At 41.5% G+C, this 26222-nt stretch overlaps 1 protein-coding gene across 4 annotated transcripts in view; it reads right to left on the minus strand.

Annotated features, from left to right (window-relative positions):
- sfswap (splicing factor SWAP) overlaps nucleotides 1-26222 on the minus strand; it is a 55875-nt gene that overhangs the window by 19307 nt on the left and 10346 nt on the right. For all 4 annotated transcript variants that reach the window (XM_072455265.1, XM_072455264.1, XM_072455263.1 and 1 more), the window contains exons 8-14: nucleotides 21040-21289; nucleotides 17157-17309; nucleotides 16957-17050; nucleotides 14939-15008; nucleotides 12844-12947; nucleotides 12586-12718; nucleotides 8073-8269 (exon numbers count right to left, since the gene is read on the minus strand). In XM_072455265.1, the coding sequence (XP_072311366.1) occupies nucleotides 8073-8269; nucleotides 12586-12718; nucleotides 12844-12947; nucleotides 14939-15008; nucleotides 16957-17050; nucleotides 17157-17309; nucleotides 21040-21289 (1001 nt within the window). The remainder of the gene's footprint in view (nucleotides 1-8072; nucleotides 8270-12585; nucleotides 12719-12843; nucleotides 12948-14938; nucleotides 15009-16956; nucleotides 17051-17156; nucleotides 17310-21039; nucleotides 21290-26222) is intronic.

The following is a 26222-nucleotide window of genomic DNA, read 5'->3' on the forward strand; positions in this document are numbered from 1 at the left end:
GGCAGGCAGCTGCGCATCTGACCATTTAAGAAATTGTATCATTCATATGCTAGCATGAAGATTAATAGTATCAATGCAGAAAATTGAATTATTTTGTAAAATGATTAAGGAAACTGGGAAGGTGAATGAATTAGGGTTGTCTTGTTTGTTCAGCCACATTAATTTAGAAGTTATATATGCTTAGATTCAATCCATCTACCCTTAAGTTATCTGCATGAAAGAGGTGGAACATAAATAAACATAAAACTGATTGCGTAAATGTCAGAATAAAAAAAGCTAGCCATTTTGTCAAACTGACGCCTTTTCTAGGCACACTCCTAAAAGTGAAAAGCGTTTTTCTAAAAAATAATAATTAAAAACGATAAGCTCAAAACATAAATCAACAGACTAAATCATGATTTAAATTAATCTCATCAAAACCGCCTACATTAACACTCCTCAGCCCTGGAAGTAATTAACAATATTTTAATGGTATACAATATTTCTTATTTTATACTTTGAGATCCAGTAACGGCTTGGCCCTGGAATTCAGTTCACAACCTGATACAAATCTTAGGCAAGGCAAGGCAAGGCAAGGCAAGGCAAGGCAAGGCAAGGCAAGGCAAGGCAAGGCAAGGCAAGGCAAGGCAAGTTTATTTGTAGAGCACATTTCATACACAAGGCAATTCAAAGTGCTTCACACAGCAGGAAAAATGCATTCAAATCACAAAGAAATTACAGAAATACAATAAAATTTACTAAATTAATAATTATCAATCCAACTGATTTTCTAAACTAATAAAATCACAAACAAAAGAGAAGAGTGCAACGATAAAAATTAACTACAATAAAATTAACTAAATTAAAAATTATCAATCCAACTGATTTTCTAAACTAATAAAATCACAAACAAAAGAGAAGAGTGCAAAGAAAAAATCCTTTCAGTCATATGTGCAGCTAAACAAAACTGTTTTTAGCTTAGATTTGAACTTTGTCAGAGTAGAAGCCTGTCTCACATCTTCAGGAAGACTGTTCCAGATTTTAGCTGCATAAAACTGAAACGCAGATTCCCCATGTTTTGTCCTGACTCTGGGCACCAGCAGGAGGCCGGTCCCTGAGGTCCTCAGAGTCCGAGATGGTTCATATGGCACTAACATATCCAAGATGTACTTTGGTGCTAGGCCATGGAGAGACTTGTACACAAGCAGAGCTGCTTTAAAGTCTATTCTCTGAGCCACAGGGAGCCAGTGCAGAGACCTGAGAACAGGACTAATGTGATCATACTTCCTGGTTCTAGTCAGGACCCGAGCAGCAGCGTTCTGGATGTACTGCAGCTGTTTTACAGCTCGTTTGGAGAGACCAGTGAGCAGGCCGTTACAGTAGTCTAATCTACTGGAGACAAACGCATGGATAAGTCTCTCTAAATCTGGTTTTGACACTATATTTTTGATTTGGGCAATGTTTTTTAGATGGTAAAAAGCTGCTGATGTTATTGATTTGACGTGGCTATTAAAGTTCAAGTCTGAGTCCATTATTACCCCCAGATTTCTAATTTGGTTTGTAGGTTTTAGAGCGAGACTCTGGAGGTGACCGCTAACACTTTCTCTTTGTTTCTGTGGGCCAAAAACGATTATTTCAGTCTTGTCTGAGTTCAGCTGGAGGAAGTTGTTTTGCATCCACAAACTGATCTGTTGGATGCAGTGACAGAGTGAATCTACTGGTCCATAGTCACCTGCCGATAGTGAAACATAGATCTGAGTGTCGTCTGCATAATTGTGATAGGACACATTTTCACTGCGTATCAACTGACCCAACGGCAGCATGTAGAGGTTGAACAGAAGGGGACCCAGGACTGACCCTTGGGGCACTCCACAGGTCAGGGTCATGTGGTCTGAGACACAGCTACCAATTTCAACAAAGTACTTCCTGTCTTCCAGATAGGACCTTAACCAGTTTAGGGCAGTGCCAGTGATGCCCACCCAGTCCTCTAGTCTCTGTAAGAGGATCCCATGATCGACAGTGTCAAAAGCAGCACTCAGATCTAACAGAATTAAGACTGAGGCTTTGCCCGTGTCAGTGTTCAGGCGGATGTCATTTGTCACCTTGACAAGAGCAGTCTCAGTGCTGTGATGAGGTCTAAAACCTGACTGAAAAACATCAAATGAGTTGTTTATTAAGAGGAAATCTGTGAGCTGTTGGTAAACAACCTTTTCAAGGACTTTGCCCCAAAATGGCAGATTAGAGATGGGCCGGTAATGACTCAGTACTGCGGCATCAAGACTGCTCTTCTTTAGGAGAGGCTTTATGACCGCAGTTTTCAAAGACATTGGGAATGTTCCAGATTGAAGCGACATGTTAACTATGTGAGTGAGTGGTGCTAACAAACTGTTCAGCACAGATTTTAGAAATTTGGTGGGTAACACATCAAGGCAGCATGTAGATGAACTCAGACTGGTGATGATCTCATGGACAGTTTTGTCAGTTACTGGTGCAAAGTGAGTTAGCTCTAAGTGTCTTGGTGGTTTTAGGGTAATTTTTTGCATTGTGGGATTTATAGCATTTTTAATGCCCTGAACTTTGTCATTAAAGAATAATGCAAACTCATTACACTTGGATGTGGAAATGAGTTCTAACGGCAGCTGAGCTGGAGGGTTTGTTAATCTGTTTACTGTGGCAAACAGGACACGCGAGTTGTTACTCCAGCTTCCAATTATTTCAGAAAAATATCTTTCCCTAGTTCTACATAAGATTAGGTTGTACATGTTCAGCTTTTCTTTGTAAATCTCTTTTTGAACCTGGAGCTTTGACTTGCGCCATTTCCGTTCGGCCCTGCGGCACTCCCTTTTCTGTGCCCTGACCGAATCATCATTTCTCCACGGCGCCTTCTGCTTATTTTTAACCATTTTAGCCTTTATAGGGGCGATGGTGTCCAGAACATTCAAAACACTAGATGTAACAGAGTTCAACAAATCATTTACATTAGAACATGAGACATTTTCAAAGTTTATCATTTCCATAAACAGTGCACCTGTGCCATCACTTATGTGTCTCCTCTGAACAACTGCAGGACCAACCGGAGGTTTGGGAGAAACAGACAGGTCAAAGAAGACACAGAAATGATCAGACAGAGCAACATCCATCACATTAACATTTGAAATATTTACCCCCTTTGTAATTATGAGATCTAGAGTGTGTCCTTTGCTGTGGGTGGGGCCTCTCACATGCTGAGTAAGACTGAAGGTTTCAAGGACAGCATCAAGCTCTTTAGCGTTTCTGTCACAAATATTATCAACATGCACATTGAAATCACCTGTAATGACCAAACCATCAAAGTCTGTGCATATGACTGAGAGCATCTCAGTAAAATCATCAATAAAACTTTGGCAGTGCTGGGGAGGCTTGTATAAAACAATGAAGAGAATGGATGGAGACCGTTTTAGCTCCATTTTAAAGGATACATACTCAAATGATGAAAACACCCCAAAAGACAACCTGCGGGTAATTATTTCATCTCTAAAGACAGCACAGACTCCACCCCCTTTTTTGTTTTCTCGTGTTTCAGATTCAAACTTAAAGTTGGGTGGAGCAGATTCTATCAGAACTACATTTCCTGTGTTTTTGTCAAGCCATGTTTCAGTTAAAAACATAAAATCAAGATTATAAGAAGAAATACAATTATTAATTAAGAGATATTTGTTACATAAGGATCTGACATTTAGCACAGCAAGTTTCAGACTAGTTTCAGTGAGACTGGGCTTTATCTTTTCACAGGGAATATGAATCACATTTCTCAGATTGGGCCTGACTCGCATTTTGTTTTTCCATCTGTGTGATGATGTGACTACAGAAATAGCACTAGGGGGGGCTCTTTTTACATAGGGCCCCGGGTTGGTTTGATTTTTAATGTGACAATAAGTCCCGGCAACGCTGAGACCCAGTGCATCCTAGCTATGGGAGATACCAGGTAAAAGGCGAGGGGGGATGGGTGGTGGGGCTTTTGTTGGTGTAGTCGGCATAGCCCTTGCTATATTGGGCGTGAGTGGAGCCATCTTAATGCCTGATTTGATCAGACTTTCAAAATGGCTGGGAAGGCCCATGGGTGAGAGTGGAGATGAGAAGGAGAATGATGAATCTTTAGTGGGAGTAGATGTTGCAGGGGGAACCCAGGGCTGGTGTGAAGGCAGGGGCGATGACAGGGATGTTGTTGGGCTTGTCACAGATGGGTCCAAGGCCTTTGAAGATTGTTCCTCTGCTGGAGGCGGTGGAGGTGAATGTGGAGCAGCTGGAGCTGAATCCTTTGCTGGTGGTGGTGGAGCAGCTGCTGATGAATCCTTTGGTGGAGGCTGAGGTTGTGGTGCTTTTGATGTTGAAACATTGGCTCGGTCTCTGGCTGATGGAGCAGGAATTCTTCTCTCATTCCTCTCTTCTCTAACTATCTGCTCAGGACCCTGTCCAGGCCCAGTCCAATGCCTCAGAGCGTGGAGCAGGTTCTCTGTCAGCACCCTCACTCCACCTCTGCATAGGTGGGGGCCATTTCTCTTAAACAGGTCCTCTCGTTTCCAGAATAGATAGAAGTTCTCAATATAGTGTAGTCCTCTCGGGGAACACTCTTTGGACAGCCATGTGTTCAGCTGAAGAAGCCGGCTAAACTTGTTTATCCTCCTGTCGATGTTTGGAAGAGGTCCACTTATGAATGTTTTGATTTCCATTTTATCAAGCACGTCGAATAACTTCAATAAGTCTTTTTTCAAAACTTCAGTCTGTTCCCGCCGCATGTCCACTGCACCCACGTGCACAATCAGCTGTTTAGCTCCTCCATGCTTAGCCATAATATTTGGAAGGAGTGACGTTATCTCAGAAACAGTGGCGCTTGGAAAAGAATGTGTTTATCTTTTCATGCGTCATGTGACTTATCGCGCCGTCCCCAACTAAAACAATCTCCGTGACCTTGGCTTGTGGCACAGATCCTCCTCGCTGTATTTTGGCCACGTCATCTTTCCTTTTTTCATTTAATTCCATCTCTGAAAGTGGTAAAAATCTGTTGGTGAGCTGTATTTTAGGTGACTTCACGTTATCTTTGTATCTTACTCTAAAAGGATTTATCTGTTGCATTAACAGAATAAACATCAACATAATTGTTTGGGGAGTGAAGCAAGATTTGTTACCATAATAAAAAACAAGATTCATCTTCAGTTTTCAGATACAATTTTGCAAGCCTTAAAGGAATAATAGAGGATTTTTCACCGATTTGAGAACTCAAGCGACTGTTGGTCCCTTTTTAAAAAATGTGCATGCGCACACTCACCCCTCCACCCTCATGTTCTTTCCTAGAGGCTGCCTCCCATCAAACCTTGTGCGTGAGCATGCAACAGCCTCGCTGCTACACGTGTGTTTGTTTATTAGCACATCTTTTGTCTCCACAGATTTCCGTCTCTTCTGAACTCGAACACAGTCTTTCTCTGTGGTCATTTTGTACTGTACACTAAAAGATCTCGCTAAACACACACCGTCATATCAACCACGCATGCCCAGCCAGGGAAACGTGCTGCTATCCTGGGAACGAGGCTGCAGGTGTGCAGTAGCACGCAGGGAAAGATTGACATGTGGGAGAACTACTCGGCTGTCCACGCCACGAGGAAATGAGACTCAGATTGCGCGCCAAAAATCCTCTATTATTCCTTTAAGTGAGCCTTAAAAGAGGGCCTTTGGTGTAGTACAAAGCCACGGTACTTAAAAACTGAAATAAATGCAATCGGGTTACCCTGAGAAGTTGTGATTGAAGGGAAGTCATCTGGTAGCGTGTATCCACCAGACATCCACCTCGGACTCTGAGGACCTCAGGGACCGGCCTCCTGCTGGTGCCAGCTGGTGGAGTCAAGACCAGACACGGGGAATGTGCGTTCCAGTGCTATGGGGCAAAGTTCTGGAATAGCCTTGCCGAGGTTGTGAGACGGGCCCCCACCCCGGCTGTGTTTAAATGTAGGCTTAAAACTTGTTTGGCTGTGCATGACAGATAATTCAATCTGTTTTTTTACAATTTTGAATATTATTTTAATGTGTTTTTATACATTTATTGTGATTGCACTTTGAATTGCATTTTTGTACAAATCGTGCTCTACAAATAAAATTTGATTGGTGAATTGACAGTTGACCTGTGCCAGAAAATTCCTGATGTTACAAGAAATTAGATACTGAACCTTCTTTGCTGAAGATAAATATTTATGATTGGGTTGCCAATGTGCCATGTTATCTAAAAAATGCAAATCTGGTGCATGCCATGTTTGCTCATATTTCGAATGGGAATAAAAAACACTGGCAAACCAGCAAACGCTCAAAAACATATTTATTGTTGCTTTATGATTGCGTATTTATTTGGTGTCTGTGTTGAAATTGAGATAATAAAATGATGTGAACATTTCAGGTGAAATTTAGGAGCCGACATGAAAAGCTTATCCTGGCTCCAGATGGGGAAAATGTCTGCGCTCTTACACCTGCTCGGCTCAGATACCAAAGTTTGGAAGGGAAGAAAAGTACAGACCAACAGTCTCAGCTGAAGTAGAAGATATAAAGCAGCTTATGGCCTATTTAAATGTATTCTTATTATATGGAAACGATGGACCATGTACTATTGTACATTTTCAACATAAATTCCTTTAATATATCCATGTGCCAGTTCTGCCATCGATCCATTTCAGACCATTCTAAAACTATTTGGTTATGGTAAAATTCTGCCCTTTAATGGGATTTCTATTTAGTATAGATACTTGAAATACCTAGTTTTGATACTAGCTTTAGTATTAATTAGTATCTGGGTATTGAATGGGGCTCAATCTTTGGACAACACACTTTAGTATAAGCAAATTAATGATGAGCCAAAATAAAAGCCTCACAATCAAAGCACAGAAGAACTTTGTGTCTGTCGGGTCTATTCAGCGACCTGTTTGCTCCCGAAAGCTTGCTCTAGGGGTCACAGTGCCGTCACAAGAACATGATGAGCACGACAAGAAACAAGGCTAACCTACATAAAAAGATCAAGTTAGCTCATTGGCAAACTGGACAATGGCACGGCATCAGCATTCACCTGTTTTCTAATCTCCAAAGACACAAAGCACAACCAGTGCATTATGCTGGAGATTTTGGGAGTGACTGGACAGTTTCATCCACTTTTTCATTCATGAAGATTTTGATTACTAGTAGTTCTCTGGCAGCTAGTAGTTATTTTTGCATGAGATCCTAGTAAATTGGAGAGCCATTGCCATTGCCAGTGCCACGCCCCCTTTCAGCTGATTACCTGATGCACAGGGTAAATCTTAAGGCGACTGAGGATTTCTTTATCAACTACAACCCTAAATTCCAGTGAAGAATGCATCAAATGCCAAACATCACATGAGGAGATATTAAAGGTCTAGTCACTAACAGTCTAATGTATGAATAGTGGGAACTTTATATTTAGCTAAATTGTGATGCTACAAAAACAACAGAAGAGCCACAAAAAAAGAAACAGTACAACTTCAAAACATTGCCCAGTCAAATACAAAGCCACCCTGTTATCTATTGAATGTCATAGTAGACTACATTAATCTAGTGTCACAGAGCCACACTTCTCCTCTGATATAACTTCCTGATAGGACAGCTCAGATGGTCAGGACAGAGTCCAAGTCATAGCGGCATCACTGACTGAAGTGACTCACACCGTGACAGCAGCCACCTGTCCCAGCAGCAGAGAGGCCTGGTGCAGCAGATCTGTGAGGGCCTGACATTTAGCATCCATCAAAAGGACAGGCCATCTACACTTCAAATAACCCGCCGCACCTTATTTACACTAGAAAGAACATGTCCCTGTGAGTCAGGACAGAACACCGGAAATGCATCCGACTTTATAAAAGACAGGGTATCCTTTCTCTAAACCATATCTGTGACTGATAGAAAAACAAAGATGAATAAGGCTTAATACATAGCAGTTAATCTTTACACAATTGCCGTTTTTCACCACTCTATTCAATATTGACAGCAGTTGTTCATTGATTCGTTCATCAAAATGCAAATGGCCTTAACAGTTTCAAATTCTTCTCTTCAATGAGCTCTTAATTTACCTCATATTGTGCAGCTGCGTCTAGCGCTGCTCTCTTGGCTTCAGGCCCCTCGGTCCCTGGCCCTCTCAGAGTCTGAAGGAAGAGTGCCGCCTTCCTCTTCCTTTCCACCTGGAGCTGCTTTTCCTTGGACTCCTTGGACGCCTGGGCCAGTTTCTCTCTGGCTGCTGCGGCCAGACGGTCCTCTAGTTTGTGCTTGGCTAAAGGCAGAGACAGAAGTGGGAAGCACAATAAGTCGCTAGAGGAGGAAACAACTGCCAACATGTTTGTCCCATTTTAAATTAGTAAGAACATGTTTAACAGATAGTCAGAAGGTTAAATTTTAATGGTGCCATAACATGCTTTTTTTCACATTTCGTAGTCTATCCTAAGTGTATAATTGATAATAAGGGTTCTCTCTCTCTCTCTCTCTCTCTCTCTCTGCACCACTAAATGTTATTGCTCTTTTGCACTGAAGAGTACATACATTTCAGTACAGTGTAAATATGTCGGCTATAAAAAGCTTGGTGCCTCAACCACTTAGGTACTTAGCCATACAGTAAATGCACTTTCCTCTGATGTTTTCTAAGCCATCAATACAGATTAGCACTGGGCTGCCACTGATTCTCCTGCTATCTGATCAAGTTAGGCCCTCTGACTGACAGCCACTTTGCCGCACAGCAAAGCCAATTCAATGGGCTATTTATTAGGCTTTTGCTGCCTCCTCCTCTGGACGTCTGTCAGCTGTGAGGAGCATTAGGCTGTGCTGCTGGACCTAAGCGGATCTGTCAGCACCTCTGATGCACAGATGTAGCACATTTGTCTTCAGCCGTCTGGAAAAAGGGTTCTACACTGAAGATATTACTAAACTAATGGCTGATCACAAAAAAATGGGCAGAAAGGTTGAAATCAGCTCCTTGAAAGTCTACACAGTGTTCAAGGTATTTGACTCAACTGCCGGCTGGTAAATTGGCAGGTCGATGCCAAAGAACCTGGCAAGAATGATTCAAAATGCCTTAAAAAATGTCGGGGCATGAGATTCAGTGTGCAGCTTTTACATAGAGTGAAATAGGAAAATAGGCATTTGAACACTCTACAAGTGTTCAAATGAGAGAGACATAATCCGGAACAATGCTGGCTCTCAAAGACCTGTTAGTCTGCCTTCATAAAGTCTACCTCTGCTCAACTTATTAATCAAAATTAGTAACACCTCTTTGAGCTCATTAGCTGCATAAAGATCAGATAATGCATCAGTCAGACTCCAACTACTACCACGGGCAAGACCAAAGAGCTGTCAAAATACAAAAATTGTAGACTTCCACAAGGCTGGAAGGGTTATGGGGCAATTGGCAAGCAGCTTGGTGAAAAAAAATAAACAGTTGGTGTAATTAGGTAATGGAAGTGGCTAAAGATGACTGTCAATCTCCCTCGAAGTGGGGCTCCATGCAAGATCTCACCTCGTATCAATGATGATAAGAAAGGTGAATAATCAGCCTAGAACTACGGGAAGAGCTGGTCAATGACCTGAAGAGAGCTGGAACCACAGTTTCAAAGGTTACTATCGGTAATACACGCCGTTGTGGTTTAACCTGCTACCATCCACCTAATTTCTGCAGATGTGAAGATGAACAGTGTCAGGGCTTCAGAACTTACACTACAGAAGCCCAAACATATAAAATACATCCTGAATATTTGTAATGGTCCTGAGCATGACATACTTCATTGTGTGCTTATGCTGTTCACTGTACATGATGTGTATCTTGTTGACAACAACTGTGTAAAGTTTCAGATCTCTGGGAACAGGCATTTTGGTGCCGTTGACCTTTTTGTATCAAAAAGTATATTCGGAACAAGTGATCCAAATGTACCAAACTGTTTTATTACAATTTTAGCTCCTCTATGATCATAAAACATATATTTTGATGTTTTGTAGACCACTAATACCTATTGTAACTGCTAAAAACAATGAACAATGTGAAAATGTGTAAATATGAGTTACCCATGAATTTCCCATATCGAGGTATTCACTGCTTTACGCACGTAATTAGAGACGATTCTGTGTGAAGAAGCCCTAAGTCCCATCCACCATTCAAAAGCTATACTCATTGGCTAGGATAATATGTCAAAGTATTCTACGTCACCTCAATCACGCGCTATCTGGGTGTCAACATAGAAAACCGTGTGCCTTGGAAGCGGCGCATTTTTTGCGGAGGCTGTAAAAAAAACAAACCCGTGGACAGAAAAATGTGTGTCTCATTCTGTAGCTAACAGTCTGAGGAAAAGATCGGTGCCAAATACCATCTTATAAGTCAAACAGGTCATTTGTTATGGACGGAGAAATGCGCCAGACGAGCTTCATCTTGAATATTTTCACAGAAGAAAACTTTGTTTACTTGACAATATCTCGAAATCAGATAACTTCAGGAAAAATACAAGTGGATATTGTTTTTCTATGGAGTCTTACGGACAAACTGAGTACAAGAATGTACAGAATGAACGCCAATTCGTCCGTCATAAACAGCAAACAGGTAGGACATGCGTTTGTAAAAGTTGAGACTTTCTCACAAACTATTGGCAATTTCTTCTTGAGGCATATTATTCAATCAATGGCATACTCGTTTTGTTGAGAAAATAATCTTTAAAATGATGTATAACTTCCTGATATTGACCACGAAAATAAAAGATGTAAGACAACTTTTGAAATATGGGAATCGCGCACCGGCGCACAGGTGGATGGTATCAGGTTAAAATCATGGTTCGCACGGGAGGAGAAAGAAAAAGGATGAGGACGATCCCAAGAACACCGTCCCTACTGAGAAGCATGGGAGTGGAAACATCATGCTTTGGGGGTGCTTTTCTGCACATGGAACAGGACGACCGCACTGTGTTAAGGAGCGAATGATGGGGCCATGTATTGCGATATTTTGGAAAACAACCTCCTTCAGAGAAATGTTGTGGCTGGGTCTTCCAACATGACAATGACCTGAAACACACAGCCAGGATAAACAAGGAGTGGATCCGTAAGAACCATATCAAGGTTCTGGAGTAATCTAGCCAGTGTACAGACCTAAATAGAAAATATTTGGACGGAGCTGAATCTCTTAAACCTGATCTAGAGAAGATCTGTGCGAAAGAGTGGTTCAAATTCCCTGCTGCAGTGTGTGCAAACCTGGTCAAGAACTACAGAAAACGTTTGACCTCTGTAATTGTAAAGAAAGGCTTCTGTACAAAATATCAATATTGATTTTACCAGGTGTTCAAATGCTTATTTGCAGCAATAACATACAAAAAGTGGAAATGCCCTCACAATGGAAATTTCAGAACCCAGAATTTGCAGGGTATTCAAATAGTGAAATCATGAAGCATCATACTGCACCATAAAGCAGTAGCACACCATTCACAGCAGAATGTAAATCCTGATTGATTGCGTGACGGACAAAGTGCATGGGTTGCGGTTAGGCCTAGTATGCAGCTACATGGCTGTCAGAATACCAAATAACTACTTTCTTACTAAAAGCTTTATGCAACTCAACTTGAACTGATTACTTATGCCCCATCTTGCTTGTTTTATTGCACCATTTCTCCCGCTTCTCTGAATGTGAAAGTAGGCCATATTGGGACATATTGCATATGGTTAAATATTTGTCATTTCTGACCTGCCTCAACTCAGTTTTAAAGTCTAGGGATTTCTCGACTGTTGTGATGTCAAGCGAACCAGACCTATGCCATGAGAGAAAAGAGGAGAAAAACAACTAAATGTATGTGGGACGGATTTGTCAGTGTCCCTGCTTTTTCAAAGACAGGAACACAGAGAAGAATAAAAACTATGCCATCTGTTTGAACGCAATAACTCAGCAAAGAAAAGGGTAAAAAAACATAGGAAACCTTACTGCCTTTTATTTTGGAGTGGACAGAATGAGCAGTGAGTTTAGTTTGGCACTATAACTTTTCTAATGCCGTCTGCTTTTTCATAAGAGATGTTATTGCTTTACCTGGAGTGTTCCATAGTATGACATTAAGCTATTCCTCCATCTTGTTTTTATTAAAATACCTTGGAAAAACATGCATTCATACGGAATTTCCCCATTGTGTGGACAAATAAAGGCTTAGAGGGGGCTGATCTGTAACATGGCATTGTGGGGCCGTCTACTTTTCTCCATGGAGCTCATTTTAATGCCATACAATGGAACATTTTAGTCAAAGCAATAGCATTTCACGGAGAAATGCTGGTGAAACCTTTAAAGAGTAAAAGCATGCCCCTTGAAAGTATAAATGTTGTGATTACAAGGAAATGCTAATAAGTGCTTTAATTTAACATGTGAGAAAATAATTTAGATATTTAAGCTTTGAACCATGGGCAGAATAAACGGTACAGTTAAAGGAGGGCAATGTATCGACATTTAAACAATATTGTGAAAAATTTAAATATCAAGTATATTGAAATTTGTTTTTAAACTATCTGATTAAATATATCACTTGTCAATATCGTCCATCTCTAAGTACAGTTTTGTTATATAATTTGTTTGTTTTAAGCAACCTTGTTTGGCCTCCAATTCCTCCAGGCTCAAAGTGGGCTTTTTCTCTTCTGGCACAGCAGGAGGAAGCACTTCCCTCTGCACCAGCTCTGGAATTGGCACTACGACGACAGAGGCATCTTCTTCCTTCTCCAACTACCAAAGATATTCAGAAAAGTTTGAACAGTTCCTACAAAATTCTCCATTAAAGCACCATCAGAGGTAAAATCTCTATTTGAATGGTGCCAGTAATAATTTAAGTGAGTGCATTTCAATTAGACCTTTTCTTCATCCGAGTCGTCGTCAAGTCGGACTCTGTTCTTCTCCAGTGGAAGCATATCATTTTCCTTGGCTTTGATGGCAAAACTGATTGGCGCAAACGAGGCTGAAACAAAAAAATAATCCTTTTAGCACTACAAGAAAGTGGAATTAATTACTTTGAGGGTGCAAAATATGATTCCTTTTCCATCATGATTGATAAGAGGCCGTCAAAATATGTATATGTGCAAGTTTGTTGATAAAGTTTTGAAATGGGCAGACAAAAAATAAATGTAAACAGATGACATCAATATTCAGATTGTATTGATAGTGAGGTACATATAGATTAAGCATATGAAAAACATTGATCGGAAAACAAGCTCAGCAGCTCTCCACTTAAACTCATGGAAAACACAAGTGAACCTACAAATCTCACAAAGAATGAAGTGTTTGCTCAGATCAAAGGAACATCATAATTTGATTATATGAATTAGGGCTGCAACTATCGATTATTTTAGCAATCGATTAATCTATTGATTATTTCTTCGATTAATCGATGAATCGGTTAATTTTTTTGTACATTCCGTAAACGATTTAAAAGCATATTAAATCGTTTTTTTAAAATAAATTTATAGTTCATTGTAATAAACAAATAACAAATTGAGTTTCTGCCTAAAAAAAACACACACATTTATTCTTAATTTCACATAAGTTTGTCCCCAAAACAGCAACATTTCACTTCACCAGTCCAAGTGTTCTGTTTGTATATAAATATATATAAAGAACTAATTCACTTGTCACCAGACGGTTTGTAACAGTTACAGTATGAATTCATTTGTGTTTCTGTCACATAACTTAAACTACGACATTTGCTTGTAAAACATTGTGTGTGGGACAGTGACGCTGGTGTTTGGAGCGGTGGCTCTACATTTTGCATTTTGTCACTTTATGGCGTTGTCTCTGCGTCATCGCGGACTTTCTATTTCACATCAGATTATTATAACATGTCGTGGTCCTCCTGCTGTTTCCATAGATGTATTGACCGTTTCAAGGCGCAGCAGAGGAGCGTGTGGCATGTTTGAAACGTACGAGTGTGACTGGGAAGCAGAGTGTGGAGCGGGGTCCGCGGTGGCGCGGTGAGGACGCAGAGGCTGGGGCGGGCGGAACTAGTGGCGGTTGCTCGCGGCACCTGCTCTTTTACACAACAAAATTCTTCCCGGTCGCACCTATAATAGATCCATGAGTCGCACTCGTGAGTTTAAAACACGCTGCTCTCTCTGTCGTGCTTCAGGAAGAAGCTCTGTGGGAAACAAAAGCGCCACAAGTCGTTCCGTGCGCTCCACGCGCCACAGATTCACCTGTTTTTAATGAAATATGTAAATTAAACGAAGCATCGAATCAATAAATAATAATCATAGCTTTTTTGTAATCGAATTATTCGATTAAGTCGAATAATCGTTGCAGCCCTAATATGAATAAAGGTCTGCATGTTTATTCAATTCAAAATAACCTTAGAGTTAGAAGGTTTTTGAGACACTGAGACCAGTAATAAAAATGTGTTCATTGTGGCCATTAACAACTGTACTTTATAACCAGGTTGATATAATTATCTGATAAGGGATAAATGTCTAGCAGCCGTTGCATTTTTGTGTGTGTTTAGTTGCTTTTCAAGATTTGGAATAGATTAGATGAGGAGCAATCCCACAGAGAATTGGCTAGCAAGAAATGTTCCAGGCATTTCTGTGGCTGTCTTAGCCTCAGAATTGAAAAATGTCTGAATAGTGAAATGTGCATTACTCCATCTATGCATGAGAGTATTCTGGCCTGTTCTGTGACCTGCCGCTGCCTTGAGCAGTGCTGGGCCTCTCTATTTACCTCTGACTGTATATTTAAGAGTGCCGCCAGCATTGTGACAGGCAACGCTTTCATCTCTGTATGCATACTTCAGTCTGACATAACCAAAGGAGAATGTCAGGCATAGGTGGCAAAAATAACAAACATGAACTTTCCAAACAGCAGCAACAGTACATATATAAACAAGATTATTTACACAAAGTATTTGCATCTCATTAAAAACTTGTGTTGGAACTTATAAGGCACTTATTTTTGCATTTCTACCTTTGTTCAGCTTGGGATCCTGAAGTGACTCATCTGACTGAAGCTTATCACTGACATCTTCAGTGTTTCTCTGGAGATAACAGTAAACACAAAATTATTTGAATAAATCTGCCACTCACATCATGAAAAGCAACATGACAATTGGAGACATAAGTCTCACAGCGACTAAAGTCAGTTGCGGTTATTGAAGTTTGTCCTTAAAGATATAAACAAGCATACACCAGGAGAAGCACACATACAGCTGAAAATGAGACGCCATAATAAAAAAATCCAGGCAGTTATGATAGATTACAAGTAGAAAATTGTTGTTGATGGGTGGTTTTGAAAGGAGCCATCAAGAGGAAATGATTTCCTGTCAAATGGAAAATGGAAAATATGCAAAAGCAATAACCTCTGATTGAATGCAAAACATGGCTAAAGAAAATGTCAGCTCCTTGCCCATTCATTTTCACTTTCAACAGAAAATGTGTTTATTTGTGGCCAGCGTAGACAAAATATTTTTTGGGTAAATGCAACTATAAACTATTTTTTTCTTCCTTAGCATCTCAGAAAGTAATAGTAGTTCTGTTAAAACGAAGTGGGCGTGTGAAACCTTCAGGATAGATTTGAATTACGTGTCTGACACTCTATAGTAATTGACCTTCTGTTTCAATAGTCATTAAAGCGACCCCACAGACATTTAAAACAGCCAGAGAATGAGATGCTCAAACCACTGTGATGTTTCCATAACACATAGAAAAGGTAGTTGTCACTGTTCGGAAATGCACAATATCTGCGCGTCGAAAAGGCTCCAGCATAATTGCACAGCACACAATCAGAATGGAAGACAAAACCTTTAGTACATAGTTTAGAAACATGACAGCCTATTCACAGCCAAAATAGGCCAACGCCAAACATAGCATTTTGTATAATTGACTCGGGTAATCTGACAGCAAAAAAAAACATGCACAATCCTACAGAAGTGCCTTTGCATGAAGTGCCTTGTGCAGCAGACACATATATATATTATATCAGATACCATGGTGTGTATCCAATACTTTAGTTTATTTATAAAAGTTTAGCACTCCCCATCCACGTAGCAGTTGTCTCTTTTGATGCAGCTGCAGCAGCAGCAGCAGCAGCAGCAGCAGCAGCAGCAGCAGCAGCAGCAGCAGCAGCAGCAGCAGCAGCAGCAGCAGCAGCAGCAGCAGCAGCAGCAGCAGCAGCAGCGGGATTCTAATGGGCTACACTTCCCCACACACTGACAGCCTAATGGATTTGATTCGTCAGATGACAAATTGCTCTTTGTGGAACTTTTCCAATCACTTTAAACTCCTTTTTGCTCTCGGTGACAAAGCAGGCTCTACAAATTGTATTCGGCCTCAGTATCTCAAGAAAACCTTTGTTTCCGTCACGGTTGAGCTGGTCCTAGTTTACACGTGAAACCACCATTAGACTTTTCTATTTTCTATTAGTCAGATAACAAAGCTTGCTGGACGACAGAAATGAATACTCTCAATCTTTGCCTTGAGCACAATTACATAATTATTTTTTTCTCGTGATTACATTGCACACTACGTGCGATGTGTTTGCATGGTGCTGGTTTGAATTTGGAGAAACTGTGCCATGAAACACAACAGCAGAAATGCCAAAATAATACATTTTCCTACATTCCTCTTTGAAAAGAAAGCCTCTGTGGGCTGACACATTAATTAACTATCGCTACATTTTTTATTATGTTTCACTATTTCAACAAACTACAAAGCACACAACATATACATGCAATTAAAATAAGTCCCAGTCTAGACTGCCAATAGCACTGTTCTGATTAAACATGTTAGTCTGAACTCAAGTTGAAATAAATTGGCAAAACAGTACAATATAATGTAATACAATATAATATAGTAAAGTAGTAAGTAAAATATGTGATAATATGTACTTTTCCTGCACCGAAAGCTACAAGGCAATTATAATTGAGTTGGTTTGAGATGTTATGTACAGTGACAATTTTTAGTCTGTATTTAAAAGCTCAAAAGTACCTCTTGTGGGCCTTTCCCTTCTTTCTGCATAAAGTAATTCTTCTTGAACTCGTAATAGGTGTTGTACTGATGCCAAGGTAGTAGAAAGTCAAACCTATAGCAGACAGAAATGAGTAAATCTTAATATGATTGAGGAGCTTGTATGTTGAGACATAGTTCCTTTAACTGGGATTTGATTTGGGGAAACAAATTACACTGACCGTGGATCATTCTTGGCTCGGACACTCGCTTCAAACTTCAGTCCGTTTCTGGCAACATACTCGGCCAGTTTGTCTATGACAGGCTGCGTGTCCGGAGGAGGCGGGATGATGGCTGGCATTGCAGGAGTGGACAATGGAACTTCAAACTTTGAACTAGAAAAGTGATAGGTGGGAAACAAGATAAAAATGTAAGTCAGTTCTAGCATTACCGTAAGAGTGAGTTTAGCAAGTACTGAAATATCCACAATGACCTACGGGCTAAATGCTGACGTCGCTTGCTGTATTTTTATATCTACAGAACAATTAGTTTACTTTTCTAAGGTAACGTCAGGGCAACAACCTCAAAGACTCAAGATCCATCCATTTTCTACCGATTGTTCCCTTTCGGGGTCGCGGGTGACCGGAGCCTGTCCCAGTGACTTCGGGCCTTAGGCGGGCGGGGTAAGACTCAAGATGCGTTGACATAATTTTCAGTGTAATAAGTTTATGTGCAAAGATATTATATAATAGAAATAGCTTGTTTCAAGTAAATAACTAGCTTTTAGTGACAAGCCATTGTAACTAGGGCTATGTTCAAATGTCTGTGATGAGATGATAGTATTTCTGCAGCCAGGCTTCTAACAGACACACCCAGAACTTCTCACATCACGCCAGATTTATCATCCCTTCACAGGCTTCCAGTAAAATTCAGGATTGATTTAAAAATTTTGGATGTTAATTTTAGAGCACCTCACAGACAGTGAGATACAACCCCCAATATCAAATCAAATTTATTTATAAAGCACAATTCGTACAAAGCACAATTCAAAGTGCTTTACAATGTTAAAACACATTTGAAAAATAAAAATACCAATTTATAAAAATATAAAACAATGTACGTCAAAATAAATAAATAAAATGTATGTATCTGAAAGTATTTCAGTCATAGGCGCGGCTAAACAAAACAGTCTTTAGCTTAGATTTAAACACAGCCAGGGCGGGGACCTGCCTCACAACTTCGGGAAGGTAATTCCAGACCTTTGCCCCATAGCACTGGAACGCAGATTCTCCGTGTCTGGTCTTGGCTCTGGCACCAGCAGGAGGCTGGTCCCTGAGGTCCCCAGAGTCCGATATGGTTCATATGGCACACAAATGTCTGAGATGTACTTTGGTGCTAGGCCATGGAGAGACTTATACACAAGTAGAGCTGTTTTAAAGTCTATTCTCTGAGCCACAGGAGCCAGTGCAGAGACCTGAGAACAGGACTAATGTGATGGTACTTCCTGGTTCTAGTCAGGACCCGAGCAGCAGCGTTCTGGATGTACTGCAGCTGTTTTACAGCTCGTTTGGAGAGACCAGTGAGCAGGTTGTTGCAGTAGTCCAGTCTACTGGAGACAAATGCGTAAGTCTCTCCAAGTCTGGTTGGGATACTATATTTTTTAATTTTGGCAATGTTTTTCAGAAGGAATAAAGCTACTGATATTATTGAATTGATGTAGCGGTTGAAATTCAGGGATATGTCCTTTCAGGTTGTTGCCCCAAAGTTATGTAATGCTTTGACTCCATCTCCCAGAGCACTTGACTCCGATGACTCCTTTAAACTGCAGCTGAAAACACATTTGTTTAGAAAAGCTTTCGGTTGACCATTTTCTTTTCATTGATGCTATAACTATCTTGTAAATTATGTTGTGCCTGCTCCTTGTAAAGCACTTTGTGATTAAATCTGTGAAAAGGTCTATATAAATAAAGTTTATTTACTTACTAGTTAGAAATTAAAGACATTAATTTAATCCAATAGTGGTTATTTTGAATGGAGCAAACAGTGGAAAGACTGAAGTGACGTAGCTTTGATTTGCTTCTGGGAGCGAGATGCGAGTTTCAGAGAAGCTTTTCTTACCACACATCTCTTATAAAGACCTGAGGCTTTTTGTGTGAGTGCATTTGAGAGCTGTAATGTCCCTCAATCAATCAAATAACTATGCATCCCTGAGGGACAATTCTAAAGGCTAAGCTGTATTATTAGGTAACACATTAGTGAAGAAACAAACAGCCCATAGTTTGTACCTATACTGTGCCAAACACAGGCAATTACACTGCCTGTCCAAAAAAGAGCACCAGGGGAAAAAAGGGTCACGCGCTCTAATATTTCAAAGGACCGCCTTTAGCTTAGATAAAAGCTCAAATTTTGGTGGCATAGTTTCAATAAGCTTCTGCAATATTCAAAGATTTAGTTCCATCCAGTGTTGCATTATTGCTGGAGCAGCAGCATCACAGAGAGGGAGACTAAGAAGCTGGACAAAGTCATCTAGAAGTCCAGCTCTGTCCTGGGCTGTGCTCTGGACTCGGTGCAGGAGGTGGGGGACAGAAGGGCCATGAGTGTCGCCCCTGCAGGACACTCTGTCTACTCTGGAGAGCAGCTTCAGTGACCGACTGATGGAGAGGTTTCACAGGTCTTTCCTTCCTGCTGCTGTCAGACACTGTCATTCAGCTTTCATAATCATGTGCAATACTGTGATAATCATGTGCAATTCTTTGATATAATGTCAATCATCCTGGTGAAATATTCTCTGTCCATATAACAGCTGTAAATAAGAGCATTATTATTAAAACTTATTTCTAAGTTATCCGTTTTTATTATTAGTCTTCTGTGCCTAATATGTTTCTGTACCTAATCGGTGTTGCAACACAGTTTCCCCATTGTGGAACAAATAAAAGGTTATCTTATTATTCAGCAGTTGATTTTGTATTGACAATGGGAGAGTGTGACCACAGCACAAAGCCTTCTCCAGCTCAAACACTCTGGGGTTCAGATCTGTAGTACATTAGTTTATGCTTCTCCTCAAGAGGTTTTCTCTGCTTGATGCCAATGATTTGATCCTTCTCAAACACACTGGCATCTTTTCCATGACCACATGCTTGTTTCAGAAATGAGAAGCCTGCAGCCTGCATCAGTTGGGTTTAAATACTGTGTTGCAGCTGAAAGATCTTCACCTATGTAGCAATTATCCATTAGGAGGCTTGTACCTACTGTATCTGTTTGGTTGAATCAAAGTGGCAACTTTTATTTGGACGGCAATGTATACATCAATTTATTATGCTATAGGTTGAGGCATTTTTATTTTGACCCCAGTAGTCAGTGCAGTTTGTAAAAAAAAAAAAAAATTGGCTTTGTTGTTACCACGGATTGATGTTCAAATCTGCTTGCTTAACCTTGACAGTCACCACACGCTACTACCACGTGGATCTAATAAAAGGATTAAAGGATGCTATGGCTATACCTCCTGATTCTAAATCTAAAGTAAAGCCGAGGTGAGAGCCTAGTGTGTGATCGCTAAACTGGATTAGCCCATTATGTAGATCACCAATCAGTCGTTTTCTATGATCAACTGCCAATTGATCTGAGCATTTCTAGTTTCACTAATTATATACAGACAATTTAAAGGCGTAATTTTTGCCGACTTGAGAACTCAGGCGGAAGTGCGCATGCGCACTCCCCCGTGCGGACTGATACAACACACATGTGCGTTTGTTTATTAGCGCAACGGACTGCATCGCATCTCTCGTCTCCCGTCTCTTCTGAGCCAGCTTGAACTGTCTTTCTCTGTCATAATTTTGTCCTGTACACTGAGGGAACTATATTATGATAGATCCATGCTCTTAGACACGCGGAAATGTGCTGCTCTCCAGGGGACGAGCCGACGAGGCTGCAGTTGATACGTGGCAGGACTAATCGGCAGTTCACGCCACAAGGAAATGAGACTCAGATTTGGCGCCAAAAAATCGTCCATTCAACCTTTAAGTGTAAAACTGTGATATTTAAAATTATTCATGATTATTTTCCAAGATATTGTGCTGCCTTACATTAATAACTATATACACATGTGGTTTGTTTTGGTTCCCTTACCCAGGTTCTGGCAGACCAGCAGAAGGAACAGTGGGTGGGATCTGAACTGGGCTCACTCCTGGTGGTGTCAAGGCCACAGTCTGAGGTGGGTTTGATGTGGCGTTCATGTGAGGCATGGCTGGTGTGGAGGTGGGAGGGGCCATGGGAGCGGTCGGCACGCTGCTGTAGTACGCAGTGGCATCTATCCCAGGTGGAGGCGGGGCTAAACAGAAAGTACCATCTGGAAGCATGTAGTAGCCATAGTACACCGCTGAAAGAACAAAACAAGAAAAGGACATTAGTGCAGCGAAATCCCATTTGTAAAATAGATCTGAACATATTCTAAATGTAGCAATCTGCAGATGACCTCAGAGCGTTGCCATGGTGACAGGAATGCCAGACATAAGGCTTTTCATTACTATATAGCACCATACCTCTTTTTGGAAGGCTCAAATACCGATTTTCTATGTCTCTGACACAATGTTTCTATAAACCTTTCCTCTCCAAAGATGAAAGCTAAAACTCAGCTAAACAACTGTTTTATAAGATAAGATAAGATATTCCTTTATTGTCCCACATGGGGAAATTTCATTGGTGCAACGCAGGTAGATCCAGAGGTAGATACAGAAGAACAGATCACTTATAGGAAGTCTGAAAAACACTTTCAGTAGAAGATCTCCTATAAATAAATAAAAATTCCCATAGACAAATAAATAAATAAATACCATTGCATGTGATCCCGACAGTAATTGCACATGAATATGTGTCACGACAGCACATAGATTGCACATGAATTTCACAGTAATTGCACATGAATTCCAACATCAATTGCACATATGACAGTATTGCACATCAGTATTAGGTTAGGTCAGTATTGCGAGTGTTCAGTACTAACAGTTTTTGTTATAAAGTCTGACAGCAGCAAGAAGGAAAGACCTACGGAACCTTTCCTTCACACATCGAGGGTGGATCAGTCTCTCACTGAAGCTGCTCTCGCTGGAAAGATCGAAGAACAGAATCCTCACAGAGCTGCCAGGCTTTTCCAGGTGAGAGAGAGAGCGGTGCAGCAGGGAGATGACGGCGTCCTCCACTCCGACGCCAGACCGATATGCAAACTGCAGCGGGTCCATGGCTGAGCTCACGGTGGAGTGGAGGTGGTCCAGGACTAGCCGCTCCAGTGTCTTCATCAGGTGGGACGTGAGAGCCACTGGCCTGAAGCTGTTGAGGTCTTTGGGGCGCGGTGTCTTAGGCACAGGTACCAGACAGGCGGTCTTCCAGACCTGTGGTACCACCCTCAGCTTCAGGCTCATGTTGAAGACATGCTCCATAACTCCACACAGTTCATCTGCGCAGGACTTAAGGAGCCTGGGGCTGATGCCATCAGGTCCTGCTGCCTTCCTCACTTTAATCCTCTTCAGCTCACTCCTCACCTGTGCTGCTGTGACAGTCAGTGGTTGGCAGGGGGACCGTGTGCTGGGGGGATGGGTGAGTCCAGGCGAAGTGGGGAGCTGATGGTCCGGGGCAGATAAGCGAAGAGGAACAGATGCAGGGCATTGTCCAGCTGTGGAAAAGGGAGCAGCTGTGCAGGGGGAGGGGCGGGTGACCGATCAAACCTGAAGAAGTGAGCATTTAAATCATTCACCCACTGCAGATCCCCCTCTGTCTGGGCAGGGGGGATTTTGAAGCCCGAGATGGTTTTCAGGCTCCTCCACACTCCCTGAATGTTCTTTTGCTGCAGCTGCTCCTCCATCCTCCTCTTGTAGCCGGCCTCAGCCTGCCTGATCTTCCTCCTCAGCTCCTCCTTGTTCCCTGACCTGAAGGCTCTCTTCTTCTCCTTCAGCAGAGCCTTCAGTTCACGGTTAATCCATGGCTTGTTGTTTGGAAAACACTGCACCGTCCGGGAGGGAACAATGTTCTCAAAACAGAAGTTGATGTAGTCCGTGATGCACTCTGTGATGGTGTTGATGTCCTCCCCATGTAGGTCATAAAGCTCAGTCCAGACAGTGGTGCTGAAGCAGTCCCTCAGAGCCTCCTCGCTCTCAGCAGACCACATCCTCACCTCACGGGACACCACAGGCTGCCTGCGCACGATGGGTTCATACACAGGCCTCAGATGTACAAGGTTGTGGTCCGAGCTGCCCAGGGGAGGGAGGGGGGAAGAAGATCAAGCCTCCTTGGTGTTGGCAAAAAACAAGTCCAATGTTCTATTCTCTCTGGTGGGGCTGGTAACATACTGGGTGTATGTTGGTAGAACAGAAGAGGGAGAAGCGTGGTTAAAGTCACCAGAGATGAGGAAGAGAGCCTGTGGATGCTGTGTTTGCAGCCTACAAGTGCAGGAGAGCAGTGCTTCACAAGCATCTTCAGCATTTGGCAGACGGGGCCACATAGACTGCGATCAAAATCACATGTGAGAACTCCCGGGGCAGATAATATGGCCTCATGCCAATAGCCAATAGTTCAATATCCCTGTTACATAGCTGCTCCTTCACTGTGCAGTGTTCGGGTTTGGACCAACTCGTGTTCACATACACCGCCAGACCTCCACCTCTTTTCTTCCCGGATTCTCTCGTTCTGTCCGCCCGCAGCAGATGAAAATTGTCCAAACCTACAATAGAGTCTAGCATTTCTGCTGTTAACCAGGTCTCTGTGAAAATCAAGATGCTGCTGTCCCTATAAATCCTCTGGGACCGCATGAGGCTCGCTATTTCCGTCATTTTATTTTGAAGGGACCTCTCGTTACCCATGACTACGGCGGGAACCGACTTCCTGTTAGTCCCTCTCTTCTCTCGGAGTTTACGTCCAGCCCGTCTGCTTCGTTGCGTTTTCCTTAGGATGTCCGCCGGGATAACGTGACGATCTCCGGGTAAGACGACAGTTCTCCGCAGTTTCATTAGTTCTTCCTTTGTGTAAACGCGGTACGGCGCCGGGCGGGGGGCGGGGCCGGAGCCGGGGGACTCAGAGCCAAGACACATCGCAACGACACGACGAAAACACTCAATCCAGCCGAATAAAGTCAAAACAAGTTAATTTAAAGCGATTCCAGTGCGTGTCCCGATCGTTCGTGAAGTTCCTCTTTCATATAAACGGAAGTTCCTCTTTCATATAAACGTGTATATAAACGTGTACCGACGACACGCCGTACTTTAGCGCGGCCGGAGGGCGGCTGGTGGGCTCGCTCGGAGCTAGCTCACGTCACAACAACACAACGAACGCAACAAAAAAGCTCAAATCCAGCCGAAAAAAGTCAAAAACAGTTGAATTAAAAAACTATTCCAGCGCGTGTCCCTATCGTACAGTAAAATAGAAAAAATATACTAACTATATTTACAAAATATAGGAGATAAAGCACAATAAGTGTGAGAAAGAAGAGAGAGCGTTTACACCGGGCTGCCAGCTGTACCAGCGCCTTATGACGTAATTATGCTGTTTTATTGAAGAAATTTTATCCACAAGATGAATTGACTGCGTACAATGTTAATCCTGTCAATATTGTTTGCATTGATTTGTAAATTCTTGTGTTTAATCTGTGCAATTTGGCAATATCGCCTGTAATGCTCTATATAATGGACATCTGAATTAGCCACTGCCCCCTGATCAGTCCTCCTGACAAGGCATGTGTGCTGATTGGTTGAACATTGGCGCCAAACCAACCCCCAGGGGTCAGTGAGGATCAGAAACAGGGAGAGCAAGGCAGTTCAATCAGAGTCTTCGAGGAGGACCCATGACCAGGGAGAAGAGAGAAACACTCCACTTCTGGTTAAACCTAAGATAGCTAAGCTAAGATAGGGGGCAAAGACATTCCAGAGAGGAATCAAGGAAGCTTACTTAACTCGCCCGCTTTAAGCCGTGCCAATCAGCGTGATGTGAATTGGACTGAAACACACTTGAGCAAAGGACTTTTTGCAACTTATTCAAGTCTACAACAAAAATATTGATTAAAGCAATCTATAAAAATTGCCTCATCTGTGGATCAGTGCAACTGTCTTTTCTTCATTGGAGGAAAGCCTCAGCTCCAAATCAATTGCTCAAATCTTCATAAACCACAGTTGGTAAAGTGTTCATTAATTTCCAGTAATTGGGTCAAAGTCACGGTTACGTTCTCATACTTTCAGATCAACTACGGTACTATTTATTTTACTATTAATTTATTTAGATTAGTTAATTGCCTTCACAAGACTGGTGCCCCACATAACTATTAAAACATACAAATTAAACATATCCACACTCTCGGGTGACATCTTTAATCAATATCTATGATGGAGTATAATGGCCATTCCAAATAAAAAATATGCAGGCACTACAAGAATAAAGTCTTAACATTTTTATTTTAAACGATAAAAACTTGTAGATTTATGAGAATAAACTCAAAGATGGAATTTTCCGGGTTGGACACCTCTGCATGGATGCAAAAGAAAACAATGTCCCACATGTGTGCTGATTAGAAGACAAATCGCCATTGCAGTTTGGCGGCAACATTCCTGTTACGCATCATTCACAAACTGTTGGATCCTCCGTGCCACAGCCGCCCACAGGCAGGTGGAGAAGCCTAGGTGTTATATTCACAAATACGGCTCTATTGCTTCATTTTTCTATGTGGGCATTTTGTGCACAATCACCGTTCTTACTCATTATGGATAATGTTTACTACAGCCCCTGTAGTAGCCTGAGGAGCCGTGTGCACTGGGAAGCTACAGAGTTAGAAACCTTTTAGGCAAACTTGGACAAACTTGGTAAAACACTAGCCCACAGTGGAGAGCATATTGGCACTTGGTGATGATACATTTTTGGGGCATGCACCATTTGTGAGGTCTTTTTTCTAGCTGAAATGTTATGACTTTATTCTCTTAGTGGAATGGCCCTTATACTATGCCGTAAATATCAACTTTGAAAGTAAACTTCTTTCTTAAGTGGGAGGACATGAATAACTCTACAGTACTTGGACTAGTAGAAATACTACATAAACATTAGAATTAGTGCATTATGTCATTGAACTTTGCTTACTAATTAAAATTTCAACCACAAATTGTGTTCAAATATATCCTTCACTAGTCTTCTATTACTTTAGGCTGTGCAATTATGACGGAAGAGTAATGATATAAATGAAGATAACATGAACTTTTACATTTCCTTGTTCATCTAATAAATGGCCAGAGGCAGCAATGAGATATTAAAACATTAGTCACTTTCCTGGGTGACATTAATGG

Source organism: Eucyclogobius newberryi, unplaced genomic scaffold (genome assembly GCF_026437365.1).
Source record: "Eucyclogobius newberryi isolate DKJ021-1_F unplaced genomic scaffold, fEucNew1.0.hap1 SCAF_2, whole genome shotgun sequence".
Classification (NCBI taxonomy): Eukaryota; Metazoa; Chordata; class Actinopteri; order Gobiiformes; family Gobiidae; genus Eucyclogobius; species Eucyclogobius newberryi.